The sequence below is a fragment of the Dendrobates tinctorius genome, unplaced genomic scaffold, assembly GCF_039654945.1.
Source record: "Dendrobates tinctorius isolate UK_male_01 unplaced genomic scaffold, ASM3965494v1 ptg000196l, whole genome shotgun sequence".
NCBI classification, from domain to species: Eukaryota; Metazoa; Chordata; class Amphibia; order Anura; family Dendrobatidae; genus Dendrobates; species Dendrobates tinctorius.
This window is the reverse complement of record NW_027361863.1, coordinates 13,770,657-13,783,688: the sequence shown is the minus strand read 5'-3', so window position 1 is coordinate 13,783,688 and position 13,032 is coordinate 13,770,657. Positions and strand designations below refer to the sequence as shown.

The 13,032-nt window shown below is 41.4% G+C and overlaps 1 protein-coding gene across 1 annotated transcript in view; it reads left to right on the top strand.

Annotated features, from left to right (window-relative positions):
- LOC141056193 (ovostatin-like) overlaps window positions 1–13,032 on the top strand; it is a 78,327-nt gene that overhangs the window by 59,026 nt on the left and 6,269 nt on the right. The window contains exons 29-32 of the mRNA XM_073552899.1: window positions 1,625–1,784; window positions 3,099–3,319; window positions 3,421–3,636; window positions 9,337–9,461. Of these exons, the coding sequence (XP_073409000.1) occupies window positions 1,625–1,784; window positions 3,099–3,319; window positions 3,421–3,636; window positions 9,337–9,461 (722 nt within the window). The remainder of the gene's footprint in view (window positions 1–1,624; window positions 1,785–3,098; window positions 3,320–3,420; window positions 3,637–9,336; window positions 9,462–13,032) is intronic.

Here is a 13,032-nt window from a genome sequence, read left to right as displayed (position 1 = left end):
GGGACTTTATCCCCTCTCCCTACTGCAACTGTGGAGCTCAGCCACAGTGATCTTGGGGTTTTTCTTTACTTAACTCACCAAGGCTCTTCTCCCACGATTGCACAGTTTGGCTGGACAACCAGGTCTAGCAACACTTCTGGTGGTCCCAAACTTCTTCCATTTAAGGTTTATGGGGGCCACTGTGCTCTTAGGAGCCTTGAGTACTGCAGAAATTCTTTTGTAACCTTGGCCAGATCTGTGCCTTGCCACAATTCTGTCTCTGAGCTCCTTGGCCAGTTTCTTTGACCTCATGATTCTCATTTGGTCTGACATACACTGTGAGCTGTGAGGTCTTATATAGACAGGTGTGCGCCTTTACAAATCAAGTCCTGTCAGTTTAATTAAACACAGCTGGACTCCAACGAAGGAGTAGAACCATCTCAAGGAGGATCACAAGGAAATGGACAGCATGTGACTTAAATACATATTTTGCTTAAAAGGTAGTGTAAAAATGGTATGAGATGCAGGAAATGGTTTGAATTCATGTTTTTTTTTTCTCTGAACAACTAAGTCACAAATAATGAATCTGACAACCATAATATGTGATATGATGAATTAATCAATAGATTGGGGTGTTGACACAAGTTAAAGAAGTTGTCCTCTACTTGGACAACTTCTTCTCCTACACCTCGCTCGGTCCCTATAAAATAATAAAGCCTATACTCACCTCTCGTGTTGACGTTCTTCCTGCGGTGTCAGCACTTGCTCTCCCTGGGGCTCTCATGTGGTGTTGAGAGACTTGAGGCCAGCGTCTAAACAGTGCTGGCGTAACTGTCCCTGCCTTCGGACAAATCAAACATGAAGAGTTAAGGCCCTTTTACATTTAGCGATGCACCAGCGATCCGACCAGCGATCCGAACCGGTCAGGATCGCTGGTGCATTGCTAAATGATCGCTAGTGAGCTTTCATACAGAAAGATCTCACAGCGATGCAGCAGCGACGCAGCGCACGATACTCACCTTTCACACACAGCGATCCTGACCTCCTCCCGCCCGGATCCAGCGTCGCTCGTCTCACACAGCAGGAAGTCTCAGCAGGAAGCGCCCGACGAGAAATGGAGCCGGACATTCTCGCGCGATCAGCGATGGACAGCGGGGGAGCCGGTCGCTGGTAAGTATCACACATAGCGATATCGCTAGCAATATCGCTATAACGTCACAAAACCAGTGATGTTTTAGCGATATTGCTAGCGATATCGCTTAGTGTAAAACCCCCTTAAGTCCGGGATCGGCTGAAGCCTGGACTTCCTGTTCATGTTCAATCCGTACAAAGGCGGGGACAGTGATGCCAGTGCTGACTGGGAGCTGGGGTCAAGTGTCACAAGACCACATGTGAGTTTCCGGGAGAGCGAGTGTTGACTCCACAGAAATGCCGCCGGCACGGGAGGTGAGTTTAAGCTTCTTTATTTTATCAGGGTCAAGCGTGGGGTATGAGAAGAGGTTGTCCTAGCAGTGGATAACCCTTTTAGTTTGGGCTAAAGATTTAGTTGAGCTTCATATGGTATCAAAACTGACCCCTATAAGTTTGAAGTTCTATGTAAAATTTTTATAAAGTTCAACGTTACTGTATTTTCCATTTCTCATAGGACTCACTGTTAGAAGGAGGTTTGAGGTGTCTCCAAAATGCTGACTTAGAGTCTCTGAATGTGTACACGCTCGCCTACACGTCCTATGCCGCAGCTCTGGCTGAACTAGACATTTTGGATAGAGTGTTGAACATTTTGAGACCAAAGGCCATTCCTGAAGGTATTGTAAAACTATTCTTTTATAAATCCCTACGTCCTAAACACATAAGTGATACAAACGGTAACACCAGCCATGATCAGCGTATGTTGCTGCAAAATCTGTACAGATGACTAAAACCTGTCTGTTTTAGCAAATCCTTGTGTTCTCCTTGAAATATGAAATCTGAAAGATTCGTTTTTCCATAGTTACTAAAGTTTTGAAGTCCAAAATTGAGACCTTTAAGTCCCATCTATATAAAGGTGGATCTTACATAAGTCTCACCCATTTCAGCCAAAGACATGGGAATTTCCCAACAAAATCGGGACTATTAGCAATTATATTCTTAGAAATCTGTTCTGTGTTGTTCTTTTTCTATTCCTCCTGGAATACACGAACACTAGAGATGAGCAAATGGATTTAATGCCACTACGTGTTCACCTGGCTAATTTGTACAAATTGTGATCTGTTTCAAATGAGTTGCCTAAAATGGCTACACATTGCAGAAGTTTGCATCACCCAGTGAGGGATCACATGACCTCTGGTGGACTTCCCTTGCAGCTATCACATCACATGGTATAGTACACCCAATCCGGAGGGATTATAATAGCCTGTATAAAAGCTGAGGCAGGGAATGCAGCAGCTATTGTGAGGTGAATCTGGATACTGAGAGGATGTCACATCTCACAACCAAAGAGATGGTGGGAGAAAGCCATAACACATTGAATAACCTGTACATATAACGTGTGTGACAGAAGTGCAGAAGATTGGAATCTAAGGAAAAGAGACAAATACAGATTTAATTGATGCAGAGAGAGAGATAGAATTAGAGGCTGATTCATCAAAACTTTTACTCCAGAAAATTGGTGTAAAACGCTTTGAAAAGTCACAAACTTTTTGGGCAACATGGAGTTGCGCAATCAGTTTTTTACTTTTGTTATTTTAACCCCAGCTTGAAGCACCTAAACTAAAATGGGCAGAGCTGTGGAGGACCCAGGGAGGGAAAGGAGCACGGCTACGCCTGCCTGTCGAATTCAGCAAAAAATAAAAATGGAGTGGCATTTCTGGTACGGCGCACAGAAGGGCACACCACTGAGAAGATTCACTGAATTCATTCCATGAGTCCTTTTTTAAGAATGGCCTGCGAAAATGCAGTCTTAATGAATCGTGTTTTCAGTTTATTTGTTGGCTATGGAATATTTTCGATTAGCCATGATTTTCCGTGAATTGCATTACCTGGAAAAATTCAGCGAAGTTGGCAAATTCCAATTTCGACTCAACTCTAAGTAAAAGTGGAAATGTCTTATTTATGATTCTCTGATATTGTCTTGCCTCTAGGTGGTACAATACACTGGGAGAGTGAAAACTTACCTTTAAGGAGGCCGTATTTTTACTTCCCCCCTGCGCACGCTTCAGCAGATGTCGACATAACAGCAAACATTTTCTTGGCCCTTCTAAAGATCTACACACCAACTCCAGAGAACAAAGCTCTTCTGGGCCAAATAGCGGCATGGCTGACTTTTTGTCAGAACTCCAGAGGTGGCTACTCATCTTCACAGGTATTCGGGAGGTTATACAAAGACCCCTGTCTGAGTTTCACACCTGTAATGAAAACATTTTAAAAAATGAAGACTATATCAATGTTGTCTTCTTCCATTAGGACTCGATGATAGCCATTGAGGCCATGACTGAGTATGGTCGATTGTTCTTCGTTGGTGAAAGCGATGCTGTCGTTGTTGTCCAGCAAGGAGATATTGAAGTTGCCCGAATAAATGTAGATGAGAGCAACAAGCTGCTGGTTCAGAGTGTGAAGCTGGAGGTTGTACCGGGAGATTACAAAATTTCCACCAGTGGGACAGGCAACCCCCTGGTACAGGTAAGATAACAGTCCAAGTAAGTCATTGTGTTGTCTTACTTCCATTTCCACATAACAGGACTGCCACCAGAAATTCATCCCACCACAAAACTAAAGGGCTATCCAAAGGATATAGAGTCTTTCGGGGACTTTGTTTTTATTAAAAATGCAAATATTGTTGGCTAGAAATCTTTTCTGCAGTACGACTATGGGCCCCCTTCACGATCACATCATATGCTGATTGGTGGCCCCCATAGCTGACTTGTAGGTACTCCTGTGAAGCCCAATTTTAGACTGGACTTTATATGAGACTATATATTACGATAGTTTTGCCTTGTAGTAAAAGCAATTGAACAACTCCAAAAAATCCAAAACATAAAATAAAAATATGAATTTATAATCTGGTTTCCTCCTGAATAAAATGAAATAAAATAAAAAATAAACAGTATACAGTATATAGTGCATCAAACTATAAAATTAAGTAACCCGTAGTGTAAGGGTGTGTGCACACGTAAACGTTTTTTTTCGCATTTTTTAAGCATTTTTACAGGCAAAAACGCTAAAAAAATCACTTAAAAGAAGCATCCCATTCATTTTAATGATTTCTGCACTTTTTGTGCCTATTGATGCATTTTTTTCCGGGAAAAAACGCATCGCGGTAAAAAAAACGCAGCATGCTCATTAGTTTTGCGGAAAAATCCACATTTCTAACTATTTTCTATGAGACTGGGGCCGCTCCAGAAAAAAACGCTTAAAAAATGTGCGTTTTTTATGCAAAAAACGCATGGAATACGCGCAGAAAAAAACGCGCGTTTTCTGGGAAGGAGTCCGGTTTTCATGCAGAAATTTTCTGCATACGTGTGCAAATAGCCTAAAAGTCACAAAGAGAAAAAAGCACCACAATTGTGTATTTTTGGTTGATGCACCCCAAAAATTTAAGAAGCGAACAAAACATCATGGTACCAGTAAATATGTCAGCTACTCACACAAAAAAAATATATATATTGCATGGCTCCATTGACGGTATAAATAAAAACGTAATGGGTCTTAGAAAATGGTGATGCCAACCAAATTTTTTAATTTTTTTTCCATCACTAAAATAAAAAACTACAAGTCTGGTATCGCCGTAACCATACTGCCCTGGAGAATTATATTACCAGGTCATCTTCATCCCTCAATGAATGCCTTAACCTAAAAAATAAAAATATCTGAATCGTGATATTTCACCATTTTACCATTCTTTCTCGACTCTCAGTACATGATATGGTAAAATGAATGGTGCTTTGCAAAAGTCATCCTGCAAAAGATAAGCCTCTATGTCTATGGAGCATTAAAAAATATGGCATTTAGAACAGGGTGAGGAGAAAAACGAATGAGCAAAAAATGAAAAATTGCCCGGTCATGAAGCGGTTAACGCTGTGACTCTTTTTCTGTTGTTGTATTTTTGCCTAAACTAATAGAGGTTGGATTACCTGAAGACCACCTACAGTGTATCATGTTGTCTTCCTCTGTCAACTCAAAAATATTCTAGAGATTGTTGTGACGTTATAGAACTATAAAAACAGTGACCCTTTTCCCTTTAAAACTCCATAACACACATACAGGTCTCGGAACTACTTAAAGATGATGTTGCGCTGGATTTTTAACCTCTGTACGGCGTACCTCCTCAAATTGTCCCTGCTCCACTGATTCTGGGACAGTTTTTCTTTTTTTTTTCTGTGACCCTCCATTCCAAAGTTATACCTCCTGGAAATAAAGATACAAATTTTTCCTTTCCTCAACTGGGCGTGTACCACAGAAGTTCTCAGTGGGCGTTTGCTTTTCCTCCCTTGAGGCTGGCCAATGAAAACAAGGCTGCGCCCACAGACAAGTCCTGTGGTGTACGTCCGGTTGGTGAAAAGTAAAATTTGCATCATTATTACCGGAGGGCATAACTTTGGAATGGAGTGGCACAGAAAAAAAAAGAAACTATTCCAGAATCTGTGGAACAGCCCTAATTGGAAGAGGTAGTCAGTTTAAATAATAAAACATACATTGAAAGGTTCTTTTAAAGGGATTTTCCAGAAAGCAAAATGCATTATTACTTATCCAATGGATAGATCATACATTTTTTATTACTGTACCAACAGCAGAATGTAGTCACATCTCAACCATCCATTATGTGTATGGGGGTCAATCTGGTTCCTGAGCAAGCCACTCCACTGTGCACGGATAAAGCTAGAGAGGTATCAAGTAGCTTTGTTCAAAGTGATGAAAAAAGGTTTTTCAATCCAGCAAAGCGAAAAATTCTTCATTGCAATAAGTAGCATCGGTAAAAAAACATATTTGACGCGTTTCAAGTCTGGCTGACTCTTGATTGTAGATACATGAGTTTAAAACTTATCAGAAATAAAAGCAAAACAGTTGAGTAGAAACGATGTCCAAGAACTAGAACTGCGGCACACATCATCAGTAGGGTAAAACTAACTTGTCTCACGAAGGTCCTGCTCAGTGCGAGAGGAACTGCAGGTTCAGACATTTAGAACTGCGGCACAGAAACATGATGAAGGTCTAGCTGGTGTCCATCCTGGCATCCAGTTGTACATCTAGTTCTTCTGCCGATAACTGTTGCTTTGAGTTCCTGCTAGATAGCTACCCATCCATGGCCTCAATTTCCTCCCCTGAACATATGATTAACCCCTTCGCACCCGAGCCTGTTTTTGCCTTCGTGACCGGGCCAATTTTTTCAATTCTGACCAGTGTCACTTTATGAGGTCATAACTCTAGAACGCTTCAACGGATCCTACTGATTCTGACATTGTTTTCTCATGACATATTGTACTTCATGATGGTGGTAAATTTTTTTAGATATGATCTGCACTTATTTGTTAAAAAAATCTAAATTTGGCGAAAATTTAGAAAATTTTGCAATTTTCAAACTTTTAATTTTTATGCCCTTAAATCAGAGAGTGATATCGCACAAAATAGTTAATAAATAACATTTCCCACATGTCTGCTTTACATCTGCACAATTTTGGAAACATATTTTTTTTTTTATGAAGTTATAAGGGTTAAAAGTTGACCAGCGATTTCTCATTTTTACAACAAAATTTGCAACACCATTTTTTTTAGGGACCACCTCACATTTGAAGTGAGTTTGGGGGGTCAATATGACAGAAAATACCCAAAATTGACACCATTCTAAAAACTGCAACTCTCAATATACTCAAAACCACATTCAAGAAGTTTATTAACCCTTCAGGTGCTTCACATGAATGAATGGAATATGGAAGGAAAAAATAAACATTTAACTTTTTTTCACAAACATTTTACTTCAAAACCATTTTTTTTTATTTTCACAAGTGTAAAAAGAGAAACTGAACCACAAAATTTTTTGTGCAATTTCTCCCGAATACGCCAATACCCCGTATGTGGGGCTAAACCACTGTTTGAGCCCACGGCAGAGCTCAGAACGGAAGGAGTGCCGTTTGACTTTTTCAATGCAGAATTGGCTGGAATTGAGATCGGATGCCATGTCGCATTTGGAGAGCCCCTGATGTACCTAAACAGTGGAAACCCCCCACAAGTGACCCCATTTTGGAAATTAGACCCCCCCACGGAATTATCTAGATGTGTGGTGAGCACTTTGAACCCCCAAGTGTTTCACTAAAGTTTATAATGTAGAGCCGTGAAAATAAAAAAAATCATTTTTTTTCCACAAAAATGATCTTTTAGCCTCCAATTTTTATTTTCCTAAGGGTAACAGGAGAAATTGGACCCCAAAGGTTGTTGTCTAATTTGTCCTGAGTACGTTGGTACCCCATATGTGGGAGAAAACTACTGTTTGGGCACACGGTGGGGCTCGGAAGGGAAGTAGTGACGTTCTGAAATGCAGACTTTGATGGAATGGTCTGTGGGTGTCATGTCGCGTTTGCAGAGCCCCTGATGTACCTAAACAGTGGAAACCCCCCACATGTGACCTCATTTTGGAAACTATACCCCCCAAGGAACTTATCTAGATGTGTGGTGAGCACTTTGAACCCCCAAGTGTTTCAGTAAAGTTTATAATGTAGAGGCTTGAAAATAAAAAAAATCATTTTTTTTCCACAAAAATGATCTTTTAGCCCCCAATTTTTATTTTCACAAGGGTAACAGGAGAAATTGGACCCTAAGAGTTGTTGTCCAATTTGTCCTGAGTACGCTGGTACCCCATATGTTGGAGAAAACTACTGTTTGGGCACACGGTGGGGCTCGGAAGGGAAGTAGTGACGTTCTGAAATGCAGACTTTGATGGAATGGTCTGCGGGTGTCATATTGCATTTACAGAGCCCCTGATGGGCCTAAACAGTGGAAACCCACAATTCTAATTCCAACCCTAACCCCAACACACCCCTAACCCTAATCTCAGCCCTAACCACAAACCTAACACCAACACACCCATAACCTTTATCCCAGCCCTAGCCCTAACCCTAGCCCTAACCCTAGCCCTAACCCTAACCCTAGCCCTAACCCTAGCCCTTGCCCTAACCCTAGCCCTAACCTGTGTACCTGCTTTTTTTTTTTTTACTTTTTTTTATTTTTGTGACAAGATCGCTGCCCTGCGATCTGACTCATAGTAACGCCACTTCTCCTCTGATCTCACACTGACAGATGATCAGAGGTGAAGCAGCGTTACTATGTGACAAGATCGCTGCCTGGCACATAATAACGCGACTTCTCCTCTGATCTCACAATGACAGATGATCAGAGGTGAAGCATCGTTACTGTGTGATAAGATCGCTGCCTGGCACAGCTGTGCCAGGCAGCGATCTAGTCACACAGTAACTCTGCTTCACCTCTGATCATCTGTCAGTGTTAGATCAGAGGAGAAGCCGCGTTACAATGAGTGAGATCGCTCCCATTGGCTGCTGTGACGCTGACGTCATCGGGACCTGAACCAATCAGGTCTCGACGTCGGGGGTCCCAGCATGCATTGTGCACCGGGATCCCCACGTTGTAAGGTATGTGGGGGTCCCGGGGGCACAAAACCGCCGACAGTAGATAAACGTCGGTGCTGCACAAAGCCCAGCAAGCGCCGTTTATCTACTGTGGGTGGTCGGGAAGAGGTTAAGAGTCAGCCAGACTCGAAACGCGTTAGTAGTTTTCATGTCGATGCTACTGTTTTAATGAAGTCACAATAAAAAATTTTTGCTTTTAATTCACTGTGCTGGATTTCAAAACCTCTTTTCATCACTTTGAGCAGACTATCACACAATGTTTGGTGCAACTGTGCAACTAGAAAAACATTTCTGTCTAGAGAATTTTCTTTAGCTTTTAGGCCTGCCGTATTTTTTCAGATTTTACCATTTTTCACAGTAATTTCCATTGAAACATAGTAACATAATATTTAAGGTTAAAAGGAGACTTTAAGTCCATCTAGTTCAACCCATATCCTATCCTAACATGTTGATCCAGAAGAAGACAAAAAAAACTCATGTGGCAAACAGTAAACTTCACATTGGGGAAAAAAATTCCTTCCCGACTCCACATACGACAATCAGACTAGCTCTCTGGATCAACGCAATATCATGGAATCTAGTAAATATACCCTGTAACATTACATATTACATAAAGGCAGCATTTATGCAAATATATCCCAATGTGGGAAGTTGTTTGGATCGGAGGCAGGGCTTAAATTTTCGAAGAGGGATTCACATGTTCAGATTGTAGGAATAAATAATGACCTTGATTTTTCCTTTGCAGTTAATTTCTTATTTCAACACCAAGGCAACAAATGAAGGGAGCGAATTATACGTGAATGTTGCTGTTCAAAACGGAACCTGCACTAAAGGCATCGCTCAGGTCATTGGCGTTGAAATTTGTGTGGGGTAAGTCTCCACGGGCACAGTTCTTACTCTTTGGAAAATATTATACTAAGAGGCATCCATATATAAATTCATTTCTGGCTGTCCTGCTATTTGATGCTCAGCAATAAGCTGTAATTTATGGAAACAGCAGCTCGGCCACAACGGGATTAAAGCATTGCATTACCGTTAATTGAAACCTGCCTATTGTATGGATATGTTTGTTCCTGCCGAATGAGAGCCACATCATGTAGCTGCTGTAACACGGCTAACGGTTGGAGATCCTGAATGTGGGTCACAATAGATATGTTCTCCAAGCTTTATCTTCAAATACATTTTTTTCCTTCATTTTGACCTTTTTATAAGGACCGCCATACACATGAGATGACTGTCAGCCAAACTATGATTCAGGCGTCTGTTTTGCCGGCAGCTATCTTGGACGTCTCTCCCATACAGAGGAGTGCTCCTTCAGTCAAGGATTCCTGTGTTCTCTATGAGAGTCACTGTGAGACATGCTTGCCAGTGGCTTATCTCCTAGATTGCAAGAAGATCAGCAGTTACAAATTAGACTTGTAGAATTGATATCTCCCTCCATAATAAATTGTCCGGGCCCCCCATACACATTAGACAGTCAGCCATACTCTTCGATAGTCTTATCTGTTTGTGGGGCTTAGCACAAGCGTTTGATGTCTCAATGGCATATTTCAACTACTTTTCCAAGGGTATATACAGTGGGGAAAAAAAGTATTTAGTCAGTCAGCAATAGTGCAAGTTCCACCACTTAAAAAGATGAGAGGCGTCTGTAATTTACATCATAGGTAGACCTCAACTATGGGAGACAAACTGAGAAAAAAAATCCAGAAAATCACATTGTCTGTTTTTTTTTTCATTTTATTTGCATATTATGGTGGAAAATAAGTATTTGGTCAGAAACAAGCAATCAAGATTTCTGGCTCTCACAGACCTGTAACTTCTTCTTTAAGAGTCTCCTCTTTCCTCCACTCATTACCTGTAGTAATGGCACCTGTTTAAACTTGTTATCAGTATAAAAAGACACCTGTGCACACCCTCAAACAGTCTGACTCCAAACTCCACTATGGTGAAGACCAAAGAGCTGTCAAAGGACACCAGAAACAAAATTGTAGCCCTGCACCAGGCTGGGAAGACTGAATCTGCAATAGCCAACCAGCTTGGAGTGAAGAAATCAACTGTGGGAGCAATAATTAGAAAATGGAAGACATACAAGACCACTGATAATCTCCCTCGATCTGGTGCTCCACGCAAAATCCCACCCCGTGGGGTCAGAATGATCACAAGAACGTTGAGCAAAAATCCCAGAACCACGCGGGGGGACCTAGTGAATGAACTGCAGAGAGCTGGGACCAATGTAACAAGGCCTACATAAGTAACACACTACGCCACCATGGACTCAGATCCTGCAGTGCCAGACGTGTCCCACTGCTTAAGCCTGTACATGTCCGGGCCCGTCTGAAGTTTGCTAGAGAGCATTTGGATGATCCAGAGGAGTTTTGGGAGAATGTCCTATGGTCTGATGAAACCAAACTGGAACTGTTTGGTAGAAACACAACTTGTCGTGTTTGGAGGAAAAAGAATACTGAGTTGCATCCATCAAACACCATACCTACTGTAAAGCATGGTGGTGGAAACATCATGCTTTGGGGCTGTTTCTCTGCAAAGGGGCCAGGACGACTGATCCGGGTACATGAAAGAATGAATGGGGCCATGTATCGTGAGATTTTGAGTGCAAACCTCCTTCCATCAGCAAGGGCATTGAAGATGAAACGTGGCTGGGTCTTTCAACATGACAATGATCCAAAGCACACCGCCAGGGCAACGAAGGAGTGGCTTCGTAAGAAGCATTTCAAGGTCCTGGAGTGGCCTAGCCAGTCTCCAGATCTCAACCCTATAGAAAACCTTTGGAGGGAGTTGAAAGTCCGTGTTGCCAAGCGAAAAGCCAAAAACATCACTGCTCTAGAGGAGATCTGCATGGAGGAATGGGCCAACATACCAACAACAGTGTGTGGCAACCTTGTGAAGACTTACAGAAAACGTTTGACCTCTGTCATTGCCAACAAAGGATATATCACAAAGTATTGAGATGAAATTTTGTTTCTGACCAAATACTTATTTTCCACCATAATATGCAAATAAAATGAAAAAAAAACAGACAATGTGATTTTCTGGATTTTTTTTTCTCAGTTTGTCTCCCATAGTTGAGGTCTACCTATGATGTAAATTACAGACGCCTCTCATCTTTTTAAGTGGTGGAACTTGCACTATTGCTGACTGACTAAATACTTTTTTTCCCCACTGTAAATCTATTAAATTATGTATTATTTTCATCTTATGTAGGTAAAAATCGCCCATAAAGGAGGGCTATGTGTCTGCTTTGGGACGAAAAAGGGAGTCCAGCCCTTTTTTAGAATACTTGAGTTGAGCAATTAAGCCAAGGGTCATGGAAAGAGTTCAGGGGAATTTTTTTCCATACACAGCACAGTCCAGGAATGCAGGATTCCTGCTCTACATTCCCTTTTTAGCTCACAGATTCAAGCAGCAGAGCTGAGCTGTTTTGATCTGAATCAAGCTCTCCAGTGAGATAAAACACTTGTTCTAAAGCTCTGCATGATGGTTTTCTCTCTGCCTCTGTCTGTTCCCTTCTCTGTTCTTTATTTCACCTCCATAGAAAATAATAGGCTGTGCCGCATGACACTCACAGTTCATCTCTTCGACAGACTTTAAATTGTTTTACACAATGGATGACAAGTTCAAGAGGCGGGGAGAGGGGTAAAAAGTGACTGAAAAGTGGGGAAGAAAATTGATTTCTCTGAGGAGAAGCATTACAAAGTTTCTTTAAAATCGCCTGCACTATTGACTTATGCAAAGTTTGTTGATATACAAGTTTCATAAGATGTAGAAGATAACAAGTGAAAAGAACTGTAAAAAAAAAGTTTGCCTTACGTGAAATGCAAAAATTTAGTGTGAACTTAGCCTACATTGCTCACGCTGTTTTTGACTCCCATCACATATCATAAATTAATTAATGATGAGTTAAAGCGTGGTTACAAATGCTGATTAACAAGGGTCACTAATTCCCACTCTCTAGTATCACTATCCCTCTTTGACCTCTTCCTAATTGTGTGGAGTGTCTTTGGGTGTTTGCACTATTGGGATCTCCATCAGATCCTTTTTCACAATTGAACTTTGTGCATAAAGTGTCTAAACCTTCCCAAAGTTTAGGAGTGCTTCAGTTGATCGGCTGCTGCCTGTTCCTGAGTCTTCGGTGCTCAGACTTACCATGCTCTTGCTGGCCTAAAGAGGACTTAGTTTGGACTCAATGTGTTGTTGATGTTGTCTCCTCTTCCTCTGCCAAGAGGAGGAACCATCACTGGATCTTTGAGGAAGTGGACAAGGCACAGACTATAGCTCATTACTTGATCAACGCCTATCACTGCTGTTGCATTAACTTTGTCAAAATCTACGTAATGTAATGGTCCATCCCAGATATACAGAGGCCTGCTACCAAATTCACCTTAATTCTGGAATCGGTTAACTTCATATATAAAAAGGTCACAAA